Genomic DNA, 27,442 nt, shown 5'->3' with positions numbered 1-27,442 from the left:
CTGAGAAATGGGCCTGACTGAAGGCTGATGAATTTCCCTCAGGACGTGAACTCACAGAGGGAAGCTCAGAGAGGAAAAATGAGGCAGCAAATGCAAGACTCTGTAACTACCCTCATGTATTTAGTGCTTTATCTAGCTGAAAACGGAGGGATTCAGAAGCTGACGTTCTCCGTGGGGCCTGAGTTGCAGAGTGACCGGAACAAAGATGCCGTCCAGAAGAAGGGGAGACCAACTGTGTGCACCCCAGCCTGGCACAGGCAAGAGAAACCGAGGCTCCCATCCCAAACACAAATTTTCCTCCAGCTCTGATGCAAGTAACTCCACTTAAATCCAATGAGGTGTCAGAGGGGCCTTTTCTCAGGCCTCCCCATTTAGCTTCCGGTGGCACCTTCCCTTCAGGAGTGGTCTGGTCAAGTTATACCTTCACTCCGATCCAGATGAGCTGATAACCTACCAGGGCTTTACAGCTGTCTCGAGCTTTTCTGGCCAGCTCTGTACTGACTTTTGTCCCCCATCCAAACTCTGCCTTAGCTATTCCGTCACAGAAGTGGAGGAGCACACCTTTCTGTCGGTTTTTCAAGTTCAGACCAGCAGGCCCTCCAGGCATGGCCACCTTGCACTGTTAAACTCTCTCGACCTCCCACTCACAGGCAGACACCACAAAACCCCCTCTTCTTAGGCTGTGCCGCCTCTCTGCTGGGTCTCTCAGGGAGCTGCACCCAACTTTAGCCTCCTCTGAACGTCTGCTCTCAACAGTTTTCCTGCTCTCAATGTCTTTCCTTCTGTTGCCCTTTGAGATCTTTACCACCCTTGTTCTCACTGTTGGCCAGATTCCCTCTCTTTTCTTATTTCTGCGCCGACTGGTTTGACTCTGCCTTCCGTCTGTATGCCTATCAACTGCACAATTTCAGTCAGTGATTCCTGGCTTAGCAGGTGCAAAACCACCTTTACACTAGCTGATGATTTCACTCAGACCTTCACCTATTTGGGATATACATGGTTTTTTCCACAACAAGATCTAGAAATATATAGTCTCTCACCAGAAAGACTGTGTCCATGATAGCCACCACGTGTTAATAAGTACACAGGAAGGACCAGTGAGGAAAGATAACAAGGCCCGGAGCTGAGCCAGCCTTCACTATCTGTGTCATGGAGGAAGAACCCTGCACCCTGTCCCCTGGCCAGGGTGCTCTAATACCCGAGAGGTGTGTGACACACAGATACAGATGTGTAACACGCATGATGGTATATCATACATGTGACCACGAGATGTGGCAGTTCCAGGTGTGTCCAGGCACATGAAGAGTATTGTGCATGTCTGCATGTAGGGAAGGACGCTGAAGGATGGACACTGTTAGCACGTCAGGGCAGATGGGAGACAGAATGTGCTTAGGAACAGATGGCTAAGGGGTCATCTTGCATAAAGCATCAGTAATGTAAAATGCTTGGGACATTCGGCCTTATCAAATTTTCTAATGAAATAGAAAATAGTTTGGGATTAAATCTTTGTTACATAGAATCCTCTAAAAATGCTTTAGTGCACTGTCCTATCTCACTAAGTCAGGCACTGGCATATGATTGGGTTATTCTTTTATTCAACAAATATTTCTTGCATATTTTTGATGTGCTAGGCACAGGCACATTTTTTGGGTGCTGGAGAAATATCAGTGAACAAAACTGATAAGATACCGTGTCTCCCCGAAAATAAGACCAGATCTTACATTAATTTTTGCTCCAAAAGACGCATTAGGGCTTATGTTCAGGGGCTGTCATCCTGAAAAATCATGCTAAGGCTTATTTTCTGATTAGGTCTTATTTTCAGGGAAACACGGTACCTGGTCTAGGATGTTTACATTCTAGTGGGGAAGGCAGACAATTAAGAGGCAAATAAAGAAGATCATCTCAGATTGGGAAACCAGCTGTCAAGGCAAGGTTATCTGTCTGAGAGTGCTGGGTGTGGAGGGTAGAGGAATGTCTGAAGGGTGGTCAGGGAAGCCCACGTGGAGGAGGGGACACACGAGTGAAGATCTGAATGATGAGAAGGAGCCAGACAGGTGAAGACTATGGGAAGACAGTTACAGGAAAAGGTAATGGCTAGTGCAAAGGCCCTGAGGCAGGAAGGAAAAGAAAGAAGGTTGCTATTGTCAACTTGAACTGAGTACAGAGAAGATGACGTATGTGATGAGGCTGGATAGGTGCTCAGGGTAAGAGGTCTGGATTTGATTATGGTATGTTGTGGTATTTAACATGGTTTTATTTTCCTCTGTATGAAATTATCTCTTTCCATTTTGCTTTTTGACATCTTTTTTATTATTACTGTGAACTCATTTTTATATCTTTCGTTGATTTTTAGTATTTCACATCTTTATGTTTTATCTTCTCAACTGCAACAATCTCCTGAAGGCCAAGGATCACTTTTGGGATTTCTTTATACTTCCTGCCAAATTCTTTGCCTGAACACTTTACACATATTGTATTGCTTTGAAACATACCCTTTGAAAAATTCTCATTCAGCCCAGTCTGTGAATTCTATATGAAGAAGTAAACTTTCAAAGTCCTCTTGTAGATTTCTATTGTGTTAGAAAGGTCTGGGAATTAGATTGATTTCAACATTTAGATTTTTATTTGGAGATTCTTTTTTCCATAGCTTGATATAAGTCCAATGCTCTCTCTATGAACTTGTAATAGTATTGTTGGTGACAGAAAACATATTGTTCCTAATTGTGCAATGGCATATTAGGTACACTGAAGGGGAACAGAGTTTCTAACCCCAATATATGATTCTTTGGGATATTGATTATTTTAGGCTGGTTATTTTTAAGGCCCAGAAGGCTCAGAAAGAAACTTTGACTTTCCCTCCAACTGACTAAAAGAGTTTATGATAGAAAGCCTGTTACAGAAAGGAGTTATTATCATGGATCAGCACAGCTGACCCTTAAACAACATGGCGGTTAGGAGTTGACCCCCATGCAGTTGAATATCTGCATATAACTTTTGAAACCCCCAAAACTTAACTACAGTTGGCCCTTGGTATCAATAGGGGATTGGTTCCACGGCCTCCACAGATACCAAAATCCATGGACGCTGAAGTCCCTTATATAAAATAATATAGAACAATGCATACAGTTGGCCCTCCACATCCATGGATTCCCAACCACAGATCAAAAATACTGTTTCAACTGTGGTTGGTTGAATCTACTGATTGAAATCCAGAGATACGGAGGGTTGACTGTTTATTGAAAAAAAAATCCACATATAAGTGGACCCATGCAGTTCAAATCCGTGTTGTTCAAGGGTCAACTGTACAGTTTAATCTGAACTAGGTGTGATAGACAGGGAGAAACCCAGCAAGGCCTGTTTGATCGAAAACCTCTTGGTGTCTCACTGTCTCTAGAGGTACCAGCAAACATTTGTTTACTAAACATGAACTTTTTCCATCTCCCTGTGAACTGTTTTACTTCTCTTTGAGGTTCCTACCTCCTTCTCTTTAGTCCAGAATGACATGTACACCTCATTGTGCCTTACTGTCTTTGGAATTCGGCATGCTTATGTGAATTCCCGTACGTACATATTAAATTTGATTTTCTCCTCTTAAGATTGTCATTTTAATTATTCTACCCCCCCCCATAAGAATCAAGAGGGGAAGGGAGTTTTCTCTTCCTCCATAATATAAAAATAAAAGGATTCAAAATATTTCTCTTTCTTAATGAATTAGCTTCTGTTAATGTTTCCAGAAGTACAGAAGTTCGCAGCATGCTTCTCATTCCAAATAAAATGACTACCTTAAAATAACATTCATAAACAAATACACCTAAATATGGGTATGTCTGAAATAGAACCAACCTCCTAATACAGTAGCAACTGTGGCTATCAGCATGCTTTATGCAGCCTGGGGTAGTGGCAGCCGGCCAGCATATTATCTTCTAATCCATTGCTAGTCTACCTCCGAAATGTTATAAATATTCATGTATGCCATAGAAAACTACAAAGGGCTTTATTCAAACATTTTTTTGAATACTCCTTTATGTTCCCCCCAAATGAAAGAATGTCTGGTTTTTTTTTTTTTTTGTTTCCATAAGGATCAGTGTGTAAATTCTCTTTGATTCATACTCATACATCCTGAAAACCAATACCAATATGCAACAAATTCTCTAATCCTGGTTTCATACCTCAAGGGTAAAGAGGTTCAAAATAAAAATACTTAGGGTTGGCGTGGTAGTTTGCTGTGACTGTGCAATGCTGCCACCAAGAAAAGGCATCTGTGTTCCTGGCTACCCTGGTGACTTTTGCCCCTGGCTAGGGCTCCCTCTGGGGATCCAGCCTAGCAGCCCCACAAAGGCTGCCAGCTCTGCTCATCACCTGAGCCTTGCCAATGATTGACTGGGAAGCAGCATGGCCATGAACCTGAAAAGGGAACTGTATCTTTCCTCAGGACACACAGTAAGAACAGCAGCCACGAGTGGGAGTTGTAAGTGGTAGTGGTGGTGCTACGGGGACGGGGTGGGCTAGTTTACGGGGAGAAGGGGTTGGACAGTTGACAATAAATGCCAAGTTGGTCAAAGCCAGGTTTAAAAAACATAACCAAACTGTTTTGAAATTCTATTTCATTTTCCAGTAACTTCTAACTTATGCAAGGGCAATTATAAAATTAATCTTTTTCATGGTATGATTGATTTATCAAATGAAATAAAATGTATAGTAGTTGGAGCAGAGAACAGTATTTTTATCAGTATCCTTTCTCCCCTTCTCTTTCATAGTAATAGAACCCCCTAATTTTTAGTGGGGCACATGGATACCCAAAATAAAGGCTACATATTCTAACTTTTCTTTCATATGACTACATTTCTGACCAATCAAATGTGAGCCAAGTGGTAAGTGCAACCTCAGGTCATATCCTCACAGGGAAGAAGAGTGTCTTCGCCTTTTCCCTTTCCCCTTCTCTCTGGCTGGAATGGGGTCTTGGTGATTCTCCATGTTGGATCATGTGGATGGTGAAATGGCAAGAGAAAAGCCTGGAACCTTGATCACTTCCTGAAGCAGAGCTACCATACTCGTTTGGACCTTTAAGTGAGATAGAAATACATTTATCTTGCTTAACCCACCATAAATTTGGGTTTCCGTTATTGTAGCTGAATTGCAATCTTAGCTGTTCCTGTAGCTTTCAAGCAAAAGTGGACTCTGTTTGAGAGCAGGGTGTGAAGGGACTCTGTCCTCCCTGCGAGGCATATAAGAGTCCACTGCTGTGGGCATGAAATGCAGAAATGGCGAAGGGGAACCCTCTTAATGTCCACTGAACACTGAATCTTGTACACTGAATCCTGACTTTTCCTTTGCAGGTTATGGGTGTGACATGAAGATCTAAAAACCCAGATGAAACAACTTTCATCCTCAACGGGTATTTTTGAGATTCTTGTTTGTTCTGTTTAGTTAACTTTAATGATCAAAAGTTCTAAAGCTCAGTCAACTCCTTAGGAAAACATGACTTTGATGTGTCTGTGCACATGTATATTTTATAGTCCAATGGTTGGCTTAGCTACCCCTCAGTCTGCATTTCTACATAAGTGATCCAGAAGGTTTTATGCCTATTTGCTAAAATTTTCATGTCTGGAAAACAGGTTTTTTAAAAAAAAAATCAGGGAAATATGTTTAATTCTCCACACTAACAAGTGAGCAAAGAATGTTTTTTGTTTGTTTTTTTACTTTGATCAAAGAATTATTAAACTAACATGCCACTAGAGATGTTCCTACACTACCCTTGGTTTTAGGGCCGCTAATACTTGCCCTCTAGTATAGAGTGTCTTTGAGGAATGCGGACTCATGTGCTATTTCTTCAGAAGTTTAAGACATGGGAACCTAGCACCCAACAACTGCTGTACGTCTTTATCAGGCTGGGCTTTGCAATAAGCTCATTCCCAAACCTAAGTGGTGTGAGCCTCATAGGATTACTGCAGAATGTTTCAAATTCTCCTGCAGTCATATGTACTATCTGGATTTCAAGAAACAAACAGAAGAACAGTTTTCTGATAGGACTTCTATAGCACTATATGGTTTATAGGAATACTCATATACTCTGGAACCACCAACAATCTCCAGAGATGGATGGAGCAGGCATGACCTCATTTTTTGTTGGGGAAACTGACCTGCAGAGAAGTTAAGGGACCTGCAACGTGATGACGCTGAGAACTAAACCTCGTGTCTACTGAACTCCAAGTCCGGAGCGTCTCTTGCAAGTGCCACATTCACCACCAACCACAGCCAGGTGGATGCTCACCCACCGAGGTGACACTGTGACACCCCATTCATCCACGGGGCAGCCAAATGATTAGAACACAATGGGGCATTCCATGAACATGCACTATGTAGCCAAAGAAAGGTTTTGGCAGGACCTGCTTTACGGCTTCACAGAAGATAAGAAAATAAACAGCAAAGAAACTAATGCCAGGTAAACACAGCTCTTTTGGGAGGGGGGGTGTGGGGAAAACCACTGGAAAATTGTGAATATGTGCCCATTCCACATCTGCTATTTAAAAGAATCTTTTTTCAAGTTCCCCCTCTGAACTTGGGTGAACTTTATTGGAATAAACAATACACATTTAGATGAATACACCATAGTAAAAATCAGCTATGGAGTTGCTTTTTACCTACATGCACCGAAGTCAGGCTCAGTAGACAAACATTTCAAAGGCATCCTGGGGCCGTCTAGCTCCACAAACCTTACAACAAAATAACATCATGGATGTCGCTCTGGAGCTTTCGTGCATTTTAGCAACAGGCAGCCAGGGACGAAACGCAGAGCATAAAAGCTAGCTGCTGCTGTGAGCCGTGGCACAAATACTATTCAACCTCACAAAAGAGAACTGACAGACTAAAATAGGTAGCCAATTTGAACCAAATATTTCCAAACTCCTTTATGTGGAACTACCTTTTTAACATGGCAGCATATATGGAAATTATTTCCTTTATAGCACAAATGTAAATTTTATTTTTAAAAAACATTATGGTTAAGGTTATAATACTGTACGCACCATTTTTTCGAAGTTTACTAGATTGTCAATGAAAGTCTTGTTCCCCTCATGAGTAAATGTCATATCTGCAAAAAAATAAAAGTCACATCCTAATCAGTAATGTCACACTAAGAAACCACAATAGCACCGTTAGGTTATGATGGAGGATTTGCATAACACTGCAGTTAAAAAAAGCTGATAATAGTTCCCTTTATGTTAGCGCTTTAACTTTCTAAAGCACTTTACCTGAGATTAGTGCAATTTTCCAACTAACCCTCTGTTTCACTTTCAAGTCTTCCCAATCATGGATTCCCGCTCTTCCACTAATGTTCCCAACCCTCTGAGAAGTCAGGGCTGAGAGGAGATGATGGAGAAGGTGGAAGGATGGGTTCACTCTTCCCAACGAGACAGATCTGAGTAGGCTCTTGTTCACCCCCCCCACACACACTCATCACGGGCGATCTGCGCATTTCCTTACATTTACCTTTTTTATTTATTTATTTATTTATTTATTTATTTATTTATTTATTTATTTATTTATTTTTAATTAGTTTCAGGTGCACAAGACAAAGCAAAACTTAGACGTTTATCATTTATATCCCTCACACTGTGTGAACCCCCCTCCCCCCATCCACTATCCCTCTGTACGTTCCCAAAACCTCTCACCTTCCCCTTATCCCCACCCCCCGCCCCTCTAGCAACCCTCTGTTTTTCCTCCATGTTTCCAAAACTGTTTCTGATTTACCTTTAATGAGCAAAGGCATAAAAGGGATGAGAGGAGGTTCCAACTTAGCAACCGTCAGCCTATAGGCCCTGTGGTTCCGTGAAGGATCCTTCAGAGAAACAGAGAGAATGATTCACAATTAACGACACATACAGCGCCCCCTTGACCCCCTAACACACCCAGCCCTGTCATCCCACCCCCAGGTCATTTGGAATCAAGTGTAGCCACAAAACAAAGGTAGGACTTAGTTAAACAAATTGATATGTGTTTTAAAACAACTTCCTGTGTGACATGGAAACAATTTGCTTTTTGTTTCCTTTCTCGTTTGAAAGGGAGCTTTGCAAATAGGGATGGAGGCGTGAGGCTCCTTTGACGGCAAATAGGAAAGGTGTACAACAAGCCCTACCCACAGGAGTCGAGAGCCGGATCACCCTCCTCCTGCCTCGCACAGCCAGTCTCAACTTGCCCTACCTGAAACCATCCCATCGCTCCTGCCAAGTCCCACTCACTCCTTTCTGTCTGTGAACACCTCCCAGCCAGGGTGGAAAGATAATTTTGGCCAGCCAAGAAAAATGCAGCTTGCAATCCGTAGCCAACCCGTGCTAGATGGAAAAGAATCTATTACGCTGCTTTTCTTAGTTACACAAATTGACCTTATGTGGGACATAAGTCCTCTTTAAGTTAGTTCCTGAGGGTGCCATTCATTAGTCAGACATGCTTGTTTTAGCAGCACTAAAATGGGATCATAAACTTCTTAAAGTCATACAAGGACAGATAAAATTTCTGAAATGAGAACTTCAATTCAGCTCATCAGAAATTGGATTAATGCAGACAGTGAACAGAATAAAAGAGCCACTGTCACTTACCATTAAACTTTCAAACTCCGCATAGAACTTCTTGAACTTGCTTGGAAGTTTCTGTTAATGAAATGAAAATGCCACACTTGTATGTCAGATTCAATATCTAGAGAGGTTTCACGTGTGACCATTTCTAGGGGAAACGTATTCCTTTTGGCTCTTACTCAGACATCCCGAGGACAGGCCAGACTGTAATCTGTCCTGCCATTTGAGGACAATCTTTGGACTCTAGAGGACTCACCTTTTAAGAGTCTTAACGTAGTTGAACCCAAAGTAATGATGGATTCTTTGGTCTCACTGCTTTTATCATGTGTTCTGAAATGGGTTATTCCTAAGAAGACGACACTGCCAGATTACAAATGTTTTGGAACCATCTTAAACTCTCTGATTCCCACAATGAGGAATGTAGCTCAGAGAATATTAGGATTAAGTTTTAGAAATTTCGTATTTCAACCCTTCTTCTTCTCCCTTACAATGCAAGCTACACGAGAAAAGGGATTTTCATCAGTTTTGTGTATTGCTTTAGCCTTAGTACCTAAAAGAGTGTCAGGGACATAGTAGGTGCTCAATTCCTATTTATTTGAATGGATTCAACTTGTGTTTTAGAGATGGAAACAATTAAGTCTCACAGTTTAAGTGATACACCCAGAGTCACACAGCTGATGACGGTCACAGTCTCTGTCATCCACATCACCTGCCTCCTTTCCTACTGCCTCTCCTTATGTGCTCTGTGCTTTTCTACATAAGCATTTCTCCCACAGGATTTCTCTGCCCTGCTATAAAACAAAAAATTGATAGTTCCATCAATTTAGTAATTTCTTGTGTTTATATTTTGGCACACGATTCAACACCACTGACTGTACCCATGTATCTATACCAATAGGTCAATATTGAGACATCTTTCAATCTACTGGTCTCACTTTGCTTAGGTCCTAAGCGTTTAGTAACGCTGAACTTCTCTCTTCAGACGGGGCTGCTCCAAGACAGAGCAGCGTGATACGGTTCCCATCCTGATGGAGTCCCGGGCCTCCGAGTTCCCCAGCTCAGCTCGGCCTCAAACAGTGAAGTCCTGTCAACAACTGCTTCACCCATCAGACCTCTGCCAACCACAGAAAAGCCCCCCCCTCCTTTGCCCCTCAGATATGAATCACTTTAAATACTCCCATGTCAACACTGTAAAATATCTTATTTTGTTTATAGGAAGCCAAACTTATTTTCCTAGCACCTATTTTCAAGTTAGGCTTCAGGGAAATCCAATGTCCTTGCTTGGAGGGAGTGTTTAAAGGGGTAAAAACTGGGATGGGCATCAGAGAGGCAAGGATCTAATCTCACATGGAGTATCCACATTACCATGTTAGGTGATAACTTTCCGTGAACATAGACTATTTTGAAAATTAGGAGTGAATTACAGTTTTGGTTAGATCTGTCTCTTTCTTGACTTAGCTGGGTCAAAAGCAAGTGGGCCTACTATAATAAAAAGAAAACGTCGTGGGTCCTAATACTGTTATATATCCACACCCCACGCTTCCAGAGCGCTGGTTCTCAAATGGGGGCAAATTTGCAACCCCCCGGTACCCCCGGGGCATACAGTTTTTGTTGTCACAACTGGGGTGGGATGAGGTGACAGGGGCTGCTGGTACACGGTAGGTAGAGCCCAGGGATGCTGCTAAGTACCCATAATGCACAGGACAGTCCCCACCACAAAGAATTATCCTGTCCAAAATGTCAACACTGCCAATACTGCTGGGGTTCAGAACCCGAGCCAGGTTACCGTTCCCATTTGCTCTATCTCAGCTTGGTCTTTCCCTTCTATTTTGATCCATTTTCATGGACAGTTTCACATGGTTCTATAGTTCCTGGAGGTGAGGCACTATTTCCCACACCGCTCATGCAGCCATCATGGTTCTCACTGGAGTTGAAGCGAAGCCCTTGGGAGGTACTCAGCAAGTACAGGTAGATAAACCAAAATCAAAGATCTTATGAATGAAAGCTACACCTACCGAATGATGTAATTATATTTCACCTTTAAAAATGAAGGCTTATGAATGATTAAAGCTTAATCTTCTTTTATCGGCAACATGCAATGATGTCACCAGAAGCTCACAGAATGATGGATGCTTTTCTATTCCATGTAAGACTGAAGGATTGGCCAGTTAATGCTCTCCCTTTGCTGACTGTACCCCACCCCCACGCAGTCTCAATTTTTCTCTTTAAACCAGGAGAGGGGACTCCAATAGTGTTTCCCACATGCCATAGCCTTAATTTTTGGCTGCTGTCATGTGGTACCTACACTGGGCCTTCCTGGACCCTTATGAGGCTTCATACTTCTTTGATTGTCCCAGCCATCTCATTTGGACTCTGTGTGTGGGGGCGGCGGGGGGAAGGGGTTGCAGATCAGAAACTGGAAACAGGTTGCAGAAAGCAGACTATCTGAGAGGACACCCTAGGTCTCCAGAGATTCCAAGAGCTGTGGGCGACAGGACAGGTGAGTCTGTACTATGGCTCCAGTGCTCAGTTACTGGCAGCACTAACTCTGTCCTTTTAGTAGGTGGAAGATGATACAGCTGCATGGCACACGGGCCTCACCACTTCCCTCATTCCTATACTCAGGGGATGAGCTGCTGTGTGCTGTATCTGCCTAGAATTTTAAGAGAAAAACCAAGACAGAAGGACTTGTGAGGACCTGTCCTATAAACTGTGTTTCTGTTGAAGGAAACAGTTCCAGCAGGGAAATGGGGGAAGAAAATGTTACACAGAAAACACTCAGAGATGCAAACAGCTGCCTTGGAGTGCCATGGCAAATTAAGTCTCTGTTATCTACTTCTTGCCCTCTTTTTGTGTTCCACTTACACACACTTTTTTATTTTTAGTAAGAGTCTATTTTGGTGTGTATGTTCTATTAGAGGTTAGTATTTCTTTGACTATATACCACATGTAAGGGGTTAGGCGCACTTTTAGTACTTAGCTAATGAAAAATGAAGATGTTCTCCAGCACGAATGACTGACTATTAACAAACTATTAATCATATTTGTTACAGAAATTCACAAGACACCTGCACAACTTTTGCCTCAAACGGAATATTAGCCAACTGCTATTCCTCCACACACAGAGAAGTCTGCCAGGAGATTAAAAGATACTTAGTACTCAGCTGGGCCAAACAGTTGGCCTTCTGGCTTATTCTCCCAGGAGCAAAATGACTACTTGGATAAAAATGGATCTTCCATCCTTTCTTAATTATAGATAAAGCTCATTGCAAAAGCAATAAGCAGACATTCCAGAGAACAATAGAATCAATGAGCAAAACCTTTGAAGGTATCCAAGCAATGTTGTTGACCCACTTATACCTAGGAACTAGACTTGTTATTATTTACAATGCATAGACCAAGAAGGTGAGGCTCCCTCCTTCCCCCATATAACAAAAGGCCAATGCTTTTGTAAATTTACCCTCTGAGGCAACTAGGAAAAGGAGACAGGTCACCTCCCTCAAGGTGTCCCACCTTTTCCATTGTTACACTCGTGTGAGTGATATTTCTATACAAAAAGCTCACTGGTGAGTCTGTGTTTTTATTCTTAAGGCAAAAGTCACAGCTGGATCTCAGCCGAAGCTTACCTCCCACGTTAGTGCCAAGCGGCTCACAGCAACATTACTTAGTCCCATGACGATGGCAAAGAAGGAATTCAGATTTTTGTACTCCTTACAGCTGAAACACAAGAGGCACATGTTTGAGTAAAATGCCACTTTTGAGTGAGATTAAGAAACATTAGAGTTCTATTTTCTGATAGTCATTAATATTCGTCAGGACTCCTTTATAAGAACGGGCAATGACAGATTTAATGCACTGTGTAAGTTCCACTTGGGTGACCACGTTCTGCTGTTTGATTTCTCACTGTAATTTGAGAAAGGTGATGGTTTGGGCCAGCTAAGTCCAGGTTTTGAGAATGAATTGAAAGATACCTACCCCAGGGATTGTTATTATGACCCCCCAAAGCTTGCTAAAAGCCTTGTTGGGCCTGGAGGGAAACCTCTCATGGGAAGGGAAGAGAGAAAGTAAAATGTCCTTGAAGACGTCCAGATTTTAGCCTGACGCTGGGTACCTCCTCTAGCAGCTTGAGAGGGAACTATGGAAATCATACTGCTGCAGCCACCATGACTTCTACCTGCCATGCAAATGCTTCTAATCTGCTGAAAAATAACAATCGACAGGTCATGATCCCTTTGGGCTCAAGGAGTTTAAAAGTTGAGAAAAAAAATCTAAGCAGCTGATCAAAAAATCCCCCACAAAAACCCTTATTTTCTCTGTGTTTCACTGATGTTTTCGAAGCTGATCATTTTGAATCTGTACTTATGCCACTATTAGCTTTTATAAATATATATTTGGGAATAATAATACTGTGGAACAAGACCAAAGATTCTTAATAGAACGGCAATATTTAGCCGAGGTACTTGGATTAACGAGAGAGAGAGAGAGAGAGAGAGAGAGAGAGAGAGAAAACCCAACTTCATACGAGTTCCTTGAAAAGGGAAAGAATTCATTTTGCAATAAGCGCAAATCCTTTACCCCAAATCAATGTGGTTATGTAAGATGACTATATCATAATTAAATCCTATTTGGATTAACATTTTTGTAAAAGACTAATTAAATTATTGCATCTGCTGCCTGTGTTTTCCTTGCAAAGGTAGCAATGAGTAATTCTTAAATGGTTTATGTGGAAATGGGAAAACAGATTTCTGAGAAGCTATATAGTATCTGGTCCCACCCATGAGAAAGCAAGCGAGGCCTCTCCTGTGTAAGGACAGTGACTCACAGAACAAGGGCTCAAAACAATTTCAGAGACACCCCCGGGGCTTGAAGGCAGGGGGTATGATCATGTACCCATGTTTGCCTTTGTCCTGTCTCTGTGATCTCAAAAGAAAACATGCAGGACCGCAGACCTGCCTTTGTGGTCACTGCTCTGGTCCGTGTTACCAGCTAACTTTATCACCCTAAGTAAGTCACAACATTTCTCTGTGCCTCAGTGTGTTCATCTGTAAAAGGGGACAATAACATTTGGAGCTCCAACTTCACAAAGCTCTGGGCAAGTCAAAGAGCTTAAAGAGAATATGTTGAATTTCTCTGAAAATACCACACAAAGCATGCGACTGCCACTAGGTTTAGATCTCATTCTTATAGATCTTGGTTCATGAAAGTCCACAACCTTCTCCAGCTGGGCTGTGCAAACAGCGCCACTATGGGACAGCACAGCTTAATAATGCCTGAATAATATAAACCAATTAATACTGAAACCCAATCCACCTACACATTCACATAACCAGAAGGAAGAGAGATTAAGAAAGGCAAAAACATTTTTTTAAAATTCCAGTTTCTGAGAGCCTCTCCTATGTTGCCTCGGTAAATAACAGGATTAGGCCCACAGGTTTTCTGATCTCTCATGTTTGTGTGCAGCCTGCCTCTCTCATCCCCTTGTTGTACTTGGCACTGCCAGGCTGAGGTGAAGAGAGAATGTGCTCCTCATAATGGGAAAGCACATATTGTCACAGTTTCCATAACCATCGCCTTCTAAATATGTGAAGGCATTTGTTCCTTGCAACGGGACTCTTCAGCCTCCTCGGGGAAGTGGCTATACTCAGAACCAGAAATTCCTAAGCAACATTTTACCAAATCTTTCTCCAAAAGGGCAGCTTTTCCAAATGAAGAGATACCCACATTTGAATCCAAAGGATTTGGATACCGTGTGGAACCCTAAAATTTTTGGCAAAGTAACGCAAAGCGTTTGGCAAGCCTATAGGTATAAAATGTCAAGCAGCATTTACTTCTTTGTTTAGGTCTGGAAATCAGACTCTGTATGTGATCTAAACTGTTTGGCTCAAGAAAATTGCCTAGTTGAGGTCACTTGTGTTCCCCATCTTCCAGTGCTCGAGCTCCCTGCATTTAGAAAGGAAAGAAGTCTCCCAGCCACGGCCGCATTTAGCCATTTATTTTTAGCAGTGTAGTGATATCAAAAACACGGATGTAAACAGGAGGTTGTCAGGCATATCTAAGTAGCAGGAGAAGATTAAATTCATGTCAGGGAGAAATCTAACTGGTCCCTGCAGTAAATAAATTGTTTCCCATGAAGTTCTGTTAAACGGAATATGTATAAGATGCTTGCTTTTTCTGATGTTTATGGAAATGATTTTCATGGACCAGGCTGGCTTGCCTTTACGTAGATTACTGATTTTATTCTGGCTGAGTTGGATATGTGCCCACTGCCCTCTACTGGCGAGAACGTGTCATGTTGGCTATCGACTTGAAGAGCCTCTTAGAACTTTCTGCAACAGAACTTTGCTGAAGGACACTTTACACTGAAGGAGACACAAAGTCTGAGGAGTTCAGAGCAAAAAGAAGTCAAGATTTTGACTTCAGCATCAGTGCTGTAAGATGGTAATTTATATACTGATGCCATATATTACAAGAGGTAGAATTGACATAATTCATCTTTTCCAAGAGTTTGGTTATTCTTAAGCCCCTTCTGCACAAGGAAGAATCTATGTCTTGCTTTCCTTTCTAAGGGGTGCCTGAGAACAAAATGAAAATGCAGCTCAAACCCCTTTCCTTTCCCAAGCTAATGATACTTACTGGGCTGCTATCTTAATAAATTTTTTTAAGAGCTGAACACGCTTGCTGGGCTGGGAACAAAGGCAAATCTCAGTGACAACCCAAAACTGAATTTCATTAAATCTCCTCAGGAACAAATCCAAGTTTGCTGTGGTCTTTTTAAAATTATGCCTTCCAAATGTGTGATAGATTAGCTCCAGCTAGAAAAGAAAAGGAAAACAATTTTACTTCTTTGTTTTTCAATCAAAACACCAGCAAGCCTTCTTTATTTTGGTCACGACAAATTGACATGGGTCAGCAAAGGTGAACGCAATCGCTGACCAGGAGTCGACTTACCCTACAGATGTGAAGGGCTTCAATGAGGCTTGTTAGATATATAACGATAAACTAGGTGCCGTTGGCTAAATGTGCTCAGGAAGATACAGCTTACTGTAAATCATCGAGATTTTTCTTTAACACTCAAAGACTGTGACAAGCTTTGTTAATAAACTCAGTATTTAAAAAATGATCATGTGGCTTCCATATTGCAGCGCATACTAACATTTGCAGTTGAGCAACGCAAGAATCGCTGTGGTACCTACTAATGCTCTCAATCAAGCAGCTTACCTCATGCACGCAGTTGAAGAGTTCCCAATCATAAATCGTCATCTGGTATGCTAAATCTTTCGAGCTCATCAGTTCAAAAGTTCCCACTGTTCCAACAGTTGGGCCTTCCTGTTCTGGCAAGGGAGTCTATGAATAATCATGCAAAAATATATCAGAATCTCAGAAGAGACAAGTACTTAATGCTGAATGCTTTAAGGAGTAGCTGAGGGGAAAGGATTCTGGAAAGGCTCAGGAATATGTCGCAACTTTGATTTTACCCAGAGGAGAAAGATGCCTTTCCTCTAAATGAGCTCACTTGCTTCGGTGCCATCTTTATAGCCATCATCGTCACTAGAATCAATTCCACTGACTGAAAAACGTGACCGTGACAAATAAGATTCAGAGGAGAATGACCTGTGGAGGTTGTCTTCTGCGTGGGTCTGGAAGTTCCCTGGAATCCATTCCTTTTCCCTGGTAAAGACGTCAGAAGTTCTTGGAGACTTTTTCCCTCTTATTTCCCAGTGAAGCTGTTCTAAAGCAGGTACCGGCATGGCAGTTGTGGACATTTAGTCACAGTGCTAATTACTGCTTACTACTACTGCAGGGGCTAGTGACGGTGGTAAAGTGGCTGCTATCTTGTAACACATTGCCTGGGATTACTAGGTGACAGAAGACTCTGTCTACTGAGATGACATGTGATGTCTGGTTCTTCCACTCTCCGGGAGATGTTGTGCTAAGGATGATATTTACAAAGTCATGGTGTTTTGGCCCAGGCATTGGAAAACCAAACTCTGCTACTCTCTGGAAGACCCTCAGTCAGAACTTTCCATTCAATGTGCTTATTTTATTTTATTTCATTTTATTTATGAGAAATGATTTATAGTGCTTTCCTTAGTAAGATGAATGATTTGCATACATTGGAAACTTATGTCTAAAATATTAATACCTATGGATCTACAATATCTGTACAAAGTGATGAAAGTCACATGAGTTGAATGAGAATTTCCCTAATATCATGCATATCATACTTGGATATTCAATATTTAGGTTGGAAGTACTAATATTGTGCAAGTTCTATCATCATTACAATCATCACTCTCAACTGTTATGTTCTATAAAATAAATGCCCACTGCATTCTAAGGAAATCACACATTCAGAATGTAGGCGGTCCCTGTATTCGAATGCTTGCAGTCTGCGAGGAGTCAGCCCTGACCACCAAGTACCACACTGCACAAGGCTGATGTCAGCTGCTAGCATTCGTTTGCATGTATAAAGGGACAGACAGAGGCATCAACACATATCTGACTCCAGGATATACAGATAAGCGGGTATGAGAATATGAATGGGCTTTTGGAGAGTCAGTGGGTATTTGGAATGAATGCATGGCCTGAAGAGTTCCTCAGAGAAAGAAGCTGGGCTTTAAAAGATGAAGCAGACAAACTCTGGGTGGGTTAGAACAGCAAGGATTTCCCTGAGCATCCAGGACCGTCCATTGTAGGTTGAAAGACGGCAAGAGAAGCATGAAAGTGGGGAAGCTGTCATGAGACTTGCTTGGCAGAAATAGAGAGCTCAGGGGAACCAAATGGACAGCTTGACCAGCTTTTAGAAAGCCTTTGAGTACGGGGTGAGGAATTGGGGTTCTGTAATAGACCGGGTTAGTGCCCACTTTAGAGCGCAATGGCACTAAATCTATATCGCACTCTAAGTACAGACTGGGATCGATTCCCTACTCTCCTGAGTGTCTGTTTCCGGCTTTGGTAAGATGCGGTCACGGTACCTAGTACCTAGGCTTGTTAAGAGGATTGAATGCTAATAATTTAAGTGTACACATAAGCACAGGCCCTCGCACAGAGGAGTTCCCTATCCTCCCCTCCCGCTAAATGAGTTCTCTTTCTAGCAATGCAAAGGCACAGGAGCGTGTGGTCAGTACGACACCTGGGTGTACGAGCAAAATACTGTTGCTTCTGATTCACTCTAGACAGGGACAGCGAGCAGGGATAAAAACAATGATGCCAAAGTTTTGAGACTTAGGGAACCCACCTGAAGCCGATGGGACAGCTTATGGAAGCCAATAAGGAGAAGGGTTACCAGTAGGATAGGTCTTAGGTAGAAAAGCGGGAAAGTTTTTAAATGCTACGTCTGAGGACCCCTCTATGGCTCAGACTGGCTCTCCACATTCCCACTTCCTTCTTGCAGCTGCTACTGTGAACAGAGCCCTCTGCCCTTCTGCGGAATGCCCTCCCCTCTATTCTGTGGGTTTGCTCTCCCCTCAGCCTACCTAGCTGCCTATCTTTTTTCCTTGAGGCCTTAGGGCTTTTCAGAGAGGGGAGAAGTTAACCCAACAACTACAGGAATGATGCTAATATTAAGAAATACTTAAAATTATTTTACTTGTGGTTGCTTGTCTCTCATTCCTGCATCCCTTCTACGAGACTAACAGAAAGCCCTACTGAACCTCTGCTTTTTTTTGAGTGGGCAGAGCTCACCCAGTCTCCTCCCTCCTTGGCAAAGGGCAGGCAGACCCACTTCCTCCAGGAACCTCTGAAGAGGCAAACTGAGCAGCCACGGGTCTGACGTGGGGAACATACATGCTGACCCAGGACACCATAGAGGAATCTACTTGGGCCATTTTCTCACAGATATCCCTGTGGAAACTTCCTACAGATGAGGCACAACAGAGTTTATATAGAGTCTGCACTGCACAGACAGATCAGAAAACTGCCTACATACAGGGACAGAACCCCCAGAGACTCTCTGTTCTTTCTGGGGAGCTGATTTCTTTGTGAAGCTTGGATGGTGGTGATCAGGAGGAAAGCACTGTTACCCTCCCATTTTCCAGATGAGGAAACTAAGACATAAAAAAGATGTGTTGAATGTCAGTGACAAAGAGATGCTGCCCCAGCGTCCTTCTTTCCTCGTGTTCCCACAACACTGTGCTAATTTCTGTGTGACACTAGCTCTGCAATGGCATTTGTCACATTGGATTCTCATTACACTCTGGTGTACCTTACTATACTTTGCGGTCCTCAAGGCACAAAGACCATGGTGGATTCATCTGCAAGGCCATCCCAGAGCCGGAACCAACCACAATGCCTGGAACGATGTAGTAGGCACCAAATAGAAGATGAACGAACCAATGAGCGGATAAAAGTAGAACCAAATCACAGTACAATGGGATTTTGTTGAAATTCGCTCTGTACTAACATTTATGCCAAGAGCATTTAAAGCTCCAGAATCCAAGCCCTTAAGCAACGAGGATAAGTTGCTGACACTCTACGAATTCTAAACAACACAATTTAGCACCACAATTTGTTCTGTTCCAGGCTGTTTGTGTTAGTCTTGTTTCCCCAACTCGACCGTAATTGTCGTAAGGGACGCCAGTCTAGCGTCACACAGAAGCTAGCACAGCACTGAGCTCAAAGCAGACACTTCATAAGTAGGTGCCGATGGATCAACATTCTCTACTGCAGAGTCATCCTGTGTGTGACTCTTCCTAGAAGGACTGTCCTCAAAGAAATCTTTAGGAAACTGGAAAAGGAGCTCCATGTCTACAGCTCCGTGAGGCAGGTGTGGTTGGACCACTCCTTAGTATGACGACATAACAACTCACAGCCCAGTGAACAGCAGAACACCGAGAGGGAAGCAGTTAAACAAGTTCATGTAAATTCCTTTCAATTACTCAGGCCTTAAAAAGGAAGACTGGCAAGGACGAAGAACTTGTAAGGCTGCAAGACGATGTGCAAATAAACAGAGGCTTAGAAAGTCAGTGTCTGCCCCTCAGGGAGCTGGAGCCAGGCCACACTCTCCATCTACACACCATGGAATTGCACCCTGTGGCCAAGACCAGCTGGCAGGAGAAGCCTGAGTACCACGTGGCAAACACATCACGCAGCACCTTCAATCGGGCTGCACGAAATGTGCTTTTGATGGCTGTCATTTCCACGAGAGAGGAGCAAGACTCATTTATGACATTATTTTTTCCCTAAACCCCCCATGCTGGGAAATAGTCACTTTTTAGAAAGCAATGTCTGTAGATGACTAAAAAGTATATGAAAACTACAGTGAGCAGACTTAGATCTTACAGCACTGAGGGTTGAGGAAGGGCAGGGGTGCTTGTAGGCCATGATGGGTGAGAGTAGTAAGAGAACTATCCTGCATCTGCTAAGGGCCTCTCCGGGTGAATTCAAGACATTGCAAACATCCAATTCATTGTGCTAGGGTGCACAAAATGGCTCTCCCCAAACCGGAAAATCGGAATTATGATGATGCTAAAACAAGTTCTGAAAGTCCAAGGAGAGGAATCTTGATTTACATATCATGTCTACTTTGATAAAACTTGAACATACTCATGCAGCACTTAAGCAGTTAAACTCTCCCCACAAGATGCAATGCAGTTCACCTCCAGCTCCTGTGTTGCATTTTTCTTAGTGAAGAAACCCTGTGTGTCCAAAGAGGAAAAAAACAAGTTCTCTATTTTCTGAACTGGCCCCACAGGCTTTCTAAGATACTTTAATAGCTCCTCACTTCTGTGCCTAATTTTTATAGGATAAATAGAAATGAACCCTACCACCTGCATAAAAGAGAGTAGGCTACTCAATCATCATTAGCATGGGCTGATTAGTCCTTTCTTCACAGAGAGCTCTGTGTGGCTGGGAACAAGCATTTTGGAGACTTAGGGAAGACTGCTGGCTCCTGGTATTTCCTACACAAGACAGAACGCTTTCAGGGAACAGCATTTGTCACAGACTGGAGAGATGCTTTGCCATAGCACATTTCTACTTCTCCCCAAGGAGTATGATAAATGGGAATATCTGGTCCTAACATGATTTCCATCCTGGTCTGAGTTTTCAGATTTTTAATGTTAATATTTGAACTGGGGCCATTTCAAGGAGGTGAATTCCAGCAAAGAGTTCTGAAAGCTGAATTATGCCCCAGTAATGGTGCTACTTGGCTAATTCCACAAAAGAAAATCTAAAGCTCAGAGCGTCTCAAATGAACACCTGAGGCTTACCTAATAGACCGCAGAAAAGGAAAAAGCCAAGTAGCATTCGAGAGTTTTTAGCAACCGGGTTCAACATGACTGCAAAATTAAGCTCCAGACAAGTTTTTCTGATTGCAGACACTGCTCCGAGGAGGCAACGCACACCTACCAGTGAATCGAATTGCTCTCGTGGGCAAGCAAACAGGCGTCCATTAATGGTAAGCGTCGTAAATACTGAAACATCATTAGGTTTGAGCACCACCTTTTCTGTGAACATAAAAAGCATGAGATTGCCTATTAAATGCATCTGAGATTTGCTGCACTGCCCTAATCACACCAACAAATTGCCAGCTTGGTGAATTACTGGAACACGCAGAGCGACTGCATAAAATACAGCACTGAAGGGACCCACTGAATAAAAAAAGACATAGCATTCATACAGGCATAGGACACTCAGGATGCCATCAGAAATGACCACAAAACAGGTCTGGAAAGGCCCGAGGGTCGATTCACCCAGTTCTGTGCTGCAACTGTAATTATATACAAAAGCCATAGTTGCTATTTATATAACAAGTTATCTTTCCAGATGGTAATCATGCCCAGCACTTTGGAGATGGAAAGATCACTTTTAGAAAACTTGGGGGTGGGAGGATAGAGGGTGGGGGGTGGTTCTGAGATCCCCTATAACTTTAGTTGCAAAATTTATTATTTTTTCACTTATTCCCTAATTTGGAGGGCAATTACATTACCTAGATAAAGCCTTCTCCATTTTAAAAATTAATTCATTCAATACATATTTATTTAGCGTTTACTACGTGCTAGACATTGCTCTAGGCCAGGGGTATCAAAACTTTTTTCAAGGTTTTTTACCAAGGGCCATATGCGGTAAAATACACAAACAGCCGGGCCACTCACTCGAGGTGAAGTACGTATTGCCTCACATGGTTTATTTAAGTAAACTAAATATATTTTTTTATATTATATAAATATAATTTGCGTGCCAATTAACAATGGATTGCGGACCGCAGTTGGCCCATGGGCCGCAGTTTTGACACCCCTGCTCTAGGCATTGAGGATACAGAAGGGAAAGATACAGAAAGTTAAGTCCCAGTCCAAAAAGAGCTTACCTCATGGAGAGGGTTGCAGTGACTAAGATAAATACATTGGACAGTGAGAAAGGATGAGAGCAGGGAAGGAGGCTAGCAAGTTTGTTTAAGGGGGAGCAGTTACAATTTTAGAAAGGCAATCAAGGAAAGGTAGGAGGTTCTCAGTGAGACACTGCCATTTGGGTTCAGACCTGAAGGAAGTGAGGGAGGGACCCGGGACAGCTATGGGAAGAATGTGCCCGAGGGATGGGCAGGGGCAGACATCCTGGGTTCTGTGCGACAGGGACAGAAGTGGAAGAAGTCTTGGGAGTCCAACACACACTTTAAAATCCTACGTTAGAGGAATCATTTGTCTTCAAACATGGCAGAAATGGCTCACCCGATCTTGAGAGATTCCCCAAATAGCTATCAATTCATTATTGGATAAATTAACCTTACTGCCTCCTTCCTCCTGGCTCTCCCTGCCACACGTGCTGACGGTTTCTAAATTCTTGCTGGCAGGGATTGTAATTGTTTATTTACTGTCTTCCTCCTCACCGAGATGCCTAGGAGCAACGTGAGGGTGCGGGCTGTGTCCAACTCGTCCTCTTCGGTCAGAGCCACACTAAGTGGCCAGCAAATATATGATGAATGCATAAATGACATTTCAGGAAAGCACAGAGTCATCAAGTGATCTGTGGGGAAAATACTCCTCATTTTGCTCAATGAGCTGGGTTCCTGCACTCTCCATTGGGTAAGGACGGGGACCATCATTGGCTGAAGAGAACTAGCTTATGACCACCTCCAACTGCAGCCTTTGGCTTATCATGTTAGAGGCTCTGTTGGTGTCCATGTTTCTCAGAGATCCGAAGCCTTAAGCTTTTTATTTTATTTAGTTAAAGGGTTTCTATGGAAAGAACTCCAGGCTGACATCCACACCAGAGTTCTCAGTTTCAGCTGCCTCAGGTCGATCACTTCACCTCTTTCTGCTTTAGAGTGGGTACCTACAGGGCAGGGGATATCAGACACCTACCCAGCTCACTTCTAATCATATTATTTGTTATTTATGGGAGGATACACAGCCCTAATTTATCCATTTGTATTGGCTTGGAAGGGACACGCTAACTCTTGATGGAGCTGCTCTTTGGATGGGATATCCCATTTTGCAGAAGCCCAAAGGACTAAGTAAGGCTCTTACCTCCTCCGGAACTCATCTTGACTATGATCAGGCCTTCCCCAGAGCCCAGTTTGTCTGCAACTGCGCTGATGACTTCCTTTACCGAGGCGGCCACCGGCACCCGAATGGTTGTGTAGGTGTGGTCCATACAATAGACCTTAAACAGAACTATTGGGAAGGCAGCAACAATGTGGTCAGTTGGTCTTGGGAGTTCTTAAGAAAACCATAAGCTGTGCAAAATGATGGCATATCTTCCAGTACTGGCATCATCCTGCTATTCTTACTATTGTATTTATTTGCACTCATCTATGCCAATGCCCGCCCTTCTAAAACCCCTGACCTCGGCACTGATCTAAGAATAGGTGCACACATGGCTGTCGGCCCCAGTTAAAAAAACAAGAGATAGTTGTGAAAATCCCACAAATGAGAAACATGGTTCGGTCAATTTTCTGGGTCTGCCCTTGTTTGCGAGCCTTTCTTTTTCTATGATACAGGCGTGCTGTATTGCAGGCTGATGACTAGATGACAGCTGCCTGGAGTGGCCGTGGGGAACCAACATTAGCACCTCTGTAAACAGTGCTTCTGCCTGGGGCAGCAAATATGTGTTGCCATTCCTGCTCTCTTGTTTACTGGTTAGTGTACTTCAGGGCCTGACCACATAGCTTGGGCAGCATTTAGGTCAGCAGACATGTAGGGGGTGCGCCCACAGGCTCACCTCTGAACACACAAAACCTGGAAGCAATTCCAGCTACTGTAATTCTTGGGTTTAGAAGCACTTCTAAATTACAAGATTCATTTGTGGCTTAAAATAAAATTTTTATCATTGTTATTAATTTTTTGGGGGGGTCTTTGGAGCAATCTTAAACAAGCAAACAGTAATAGCCAGCCTCTGTACCTCCCTGAGGGCTGCTAACGAGGCTGTGCTCAGGGTCAGAGTACTCCCTGGCAGGAGCCCTGCTCTGCAGATGACACTGGCACCCCACCTCTGCCGGGCATCTGCAAAGGGCCAGCCACCTTCCTGCCAAGTCTTCCCAGAGGGGGAAAACTTCGACCACCGGTCCCTGAGATAACCTTTCTTTCCTTCAAGGACAGATGGTTAGCGCAGGAGAGGTAGAATCAGGGAAGTGTGGATGAGCACGTCAGTTCCAGGCACAGAGTTCAGGCACAAATATAACTGGAACGCAAAAGGGTGCCTCCAAGTGAATCATCTGGAGAGCAAAGGGGGACCCCAAGGAAAGCTATTCTGTGGGTCCAAGGTGATGATTCTCTGGGGGAGATTTTATTCTGACTTCGAGCCATCTAAACAATCCCAAATTGGAAGAGAGTTCTCACCTTCATCAGAGCCACGGATAGGCTGGCGCTTCTGGGCTCTCTCATCGCCTGTGTTGAACTGTTGCAACAGAACTTTGTGCTGTGAAAATAAGAACAGCCACAGCCTTAAAGGGAGAATGACTAATGGACTTTTGCAAGTCAGAGGAAACATACCTGAGAAGCAGTCGGAGTCAAGAAATGAAGAAAACATGTTGTAGTGACAAAAACATCACTTTTATATATTGCAATATAATATTTCTGGAGAACCATCATTCTGCAGGGCACAGATAATTAGAGAAGCCTAATCCATCACCACTTACCTTCTTTTGTGGATTCTTTGCATCTTCTGAACTACGAGAAACAGAGAAAGCACACTATTTAATACCGTTGGTACTATTTATTTGAAATTGCTTCATTTATGTATAGCTTTAAACTTATGTTAGAAAATGAAATCACAGCAATGCTTCAGGAGGCCGTAGGAGCCTCCTCACCTTAATACTAAGGGACGAAAGCATGGAGGACACACCAAAGAGATTAATTCTTGTCACAGACAGATCCCTGGCGGAACTGATGTTAAAAGCCAGGGTTTCTAGCTTTCAAAGTCTATCTAGTAGCATGCGTTCTCTCCAGTATTTAATCTATGGCTCAAGGGACAGCACGTGAAAACCTTCTGTTTTCACTGAGAGGACACAAATATTCACCATCAACAGCTTTGGCAGCAGAAAGTGAATTTTCCACATGAGCAATCTCCCTGAAACTTTCTTTAAATGCCCTGACCATTTTATTGCTGGATTCACTGCTTTGAACCACAGGGACCCAAGTTTATTGAATTAGATGCCCCAAAGGAGGATTCTGCCTTTCCAGGCTTTCTTTTGGCAGCTGTCCAGCCTAAGAGGTGGCCGAGCAAAATCTTAGTCCTTTTGTTCATGTAGCCTTACAGCACCATCTACACCAGAGATCCATTCTACTCGACTCAGAACACTTTGTAGCTATTGAAAATCTAGCTTGCACCTTTTGGGGGGCAAAGGGCTTTATAGAAGATGCTTTTAGTGAGAGCAGGCATTTCCATAATGGAAGCACACCCCAAAGCCAAGCCCTTCCTTACATTTGCTTGACAATCTTCTCCAACTCGGGCAGTTGTTCCTTGAGAGCAGCGATCATCCGGGCATCATCTGATACAGACACATAAAACTCCTGTAATTGGCAAAGGTCACAGGCTTTTAACAAGAACCACAAAAGGCACACAATTCTGTAAAGAGCAATAAAGATGTGTCCCTGCATTATCTGTTTTGCTAGTATCTCCAGACCATGGTTTCAGGGACTAGAGACAAAAAGGAAAATGTTACAATATGCCTAAATTCAAAACTGCAAGTGAGAACAAATTTTGGATAAATGGGTAAGAGGGGATGGCTGCATAACATCGTGTATGTGATTAATGCCACTGAATTGTACACTTAAAAATGGCTAAAATGGCAAATTTTATGTTGGGTATATTTTACGACAAAAAATTTTTTAAAAATTTTAATTGCAAATGAATTGTTTATATGATGTTTATATGAAAGGCGATGTAATGTAGTGTTTTGGAGTAATTCCATAATCTACCTTTTAAGAGTACTTTTTTTCACTTCAATATTTTTTTCAGGAGAATTTTAATATTTTTTTGATACCATTTTAGTATTTGTTGTATATGAATATTTACCACTAGTTGTAGTGAATTGTTGGTGGTAAAAATGCAGGCAGGGTCTTCAGTACTGTACTGAATTTATGCTGAGTTTGTGTCACGGACTCGGATCTCTCTACCGAGGTTCTGGGAACTGGGCTGAGCACAGAGCAGCGGCAGGGACACAAGGACAAAGTCCCTGCTGTGTTCAGGGGCCGTGGCCTCCCCGCAAAAGAGGAGAGCTGTGGCAGTGCCAGCTTCACCACCACTTTGGTTCATCTGTGAAATGGTCCTTTACGCCATGGGTAGAGGCCACGAGTCAAGTTATGGCCCCAAGCTACTATTATTCCTTTACAATTTCAAAAGATGTCATTCCACAGCCTTAAGGGACGCTCATGGTGCACCTTTCCTCCCAGCCTCACTTTTCTCTGCCTGACAAATGATACGATTAAAAAGGAGAGCAGTATGTTTCTTTTGTATAATTCATTCTTGAAAATACAGACTGATAAAGTTTGAAATAGACGCCACATTGTGTTTTGCCTTGCACAGAAGGGTGGTGAACCCATGTAATGACAACTACGGAAAACAGACAAAGAAAAAGAGGCCAAATGAAAACACATTAAAATGCTACCAGCTATTGAATTAGAGGGGCAGGACAATGGGTGATGTTTTTCTTTACTTATAGTACCTTTCTGAGGAATGAACATGTTAAGAAAGTCTAGAATTTGCAATTACAATCTCTCCAGGGAAGCTGCCGTGCCTATGGGTAGTCCCTGCATTATAGGACAGAGACATATCCTGGGAAGGGGGACCTCACATACCTCCAGGAAGGCCACAGCCACGTCATCCTCTTGTAGGACGTCTCCATACATGGCGGCCCACTGTAGAACCAAGCGGATGACTCTCCTCTTATTATTGAGGGCATAATCCATTTTCTCCTGTTCTGTACCTTGCGAAGGCTGTGCGTGGTAAGTGCCGAGGAGTCAAGGAAGACATTTAACCATTTCACTGTGTTACTTGCAAAGGTAGAGAGTGAGAGAGTCCAGATTCAGACAGCCAGTTTTTTGGATGGATTCACATCTTCCTTTGGGGCCTCAAGAAAAGCCCCACCCATAAAAAAGTTCTGGACCGAATGCATGTAAACCTTTGTAACACCTGTTGTCTTTCACCTGATAGTTGCCCAAGGAATTAGACATGCATGGCTCCACTTGGACTTGTGTTGACAAGGATGCCTGTGCCTAGCTCCAGCTCTCATTAGGCTGTCGTCACGTTCCCTGCCTGTCCTCCACCTTGCCCTTCACCTCTAGGGGCGGAAATGTTTCCTACTGTTGCTTGTCTTTGGGTGCCTTGCCATTTCTTGTTGGTTCTCATAATTCTGCACACATCTCTATAACTCATTATATGCATTTTAGTCAAACTCTTGCAAATGGACATCTAGTAATGCCAGAACTGTGACTGAT

The 27,442-nt window shown here is 42.9% G+C and overlaps 1 protein-coding gene across 13 annotated transcripts in view; it reads right to left on the bottom strand.

Annotated features, from left to right (window-relative positions):
- RAPGEF4 (Rap guanine nucleotide exchange factor 4) overlaps nt 1-27,442 on the bottom strand; it is a 277,635-nt gene that overhangs the window by 8,070 nt on the left and 242,123 nt on the right. For 12 of the 13 annotated variants that reach the window (XM_019727445.2, XM_019727446.2, XM_074338115.1 and 9 more), the window contains 12 exons: nt 26,804-26,954; nt 25,428-25,516; nt 24,643-24,673; nt 24,344-24,422; nt 23,033-23,179; nt 20,919-21,016; nt 15,789-15,914; nt 15,204-15,382; nt 12,197-12,287; nt 8,595-8,645; nt 7,750-7,837; nt 7,026-7,090 (listed from right to left, as the gene is read on the bottom strand). In XM_019727445.2, coding sequence (XP_019583004.2) covers nt 7,026-7,090; nt 7,750-7,837; nt 8,595-8,645; nt 12,197-12,287; nt 15,204-15,382; nt 15,789-15,914; nt 20,919-21,016; nt 23,033-23,179; nt 24,344-24,422; nt 24,643-24,673; nt 25,428-25,516; nt 26,804-26,954 — 1,195 coding nt within the window. The remainder of the gene's footprint in view (nt 1-7,025; nt 7,091-7,749; nt 7,838-8,594; nt 8,646-12,196; nt 12,288-15,203; nt 15,383-15,788; nt 15,915-20,918; nt 21,017-23,032; nt 23,180-24,343; nt 24,423-24,642; nt 24,674-25,427; nt 25,517-26,803; nt 26,955-27,442) is intronic. The other variant, XM_074338103.1, reaches the window with a different exon arrangement.

Source organism: Rhinolophus sinicus, linkage group LG01 (assembly GCF_036562045.2).
Source record: "Rhinolophus sinicus isolate RSC01 linkage group LG01, ASM3656204v1, whole genome shotgun sequence".
Lineage (NCBI taxonomy): Eukaryota > Metazoa > Chordata > Mammalia > Chiroptera > Rhinolophidae > Rhinolophus > Rhinolophus sinicus.
This window is presented reverse-complemented; position numbering and strand designations above follow the sequence as displayed.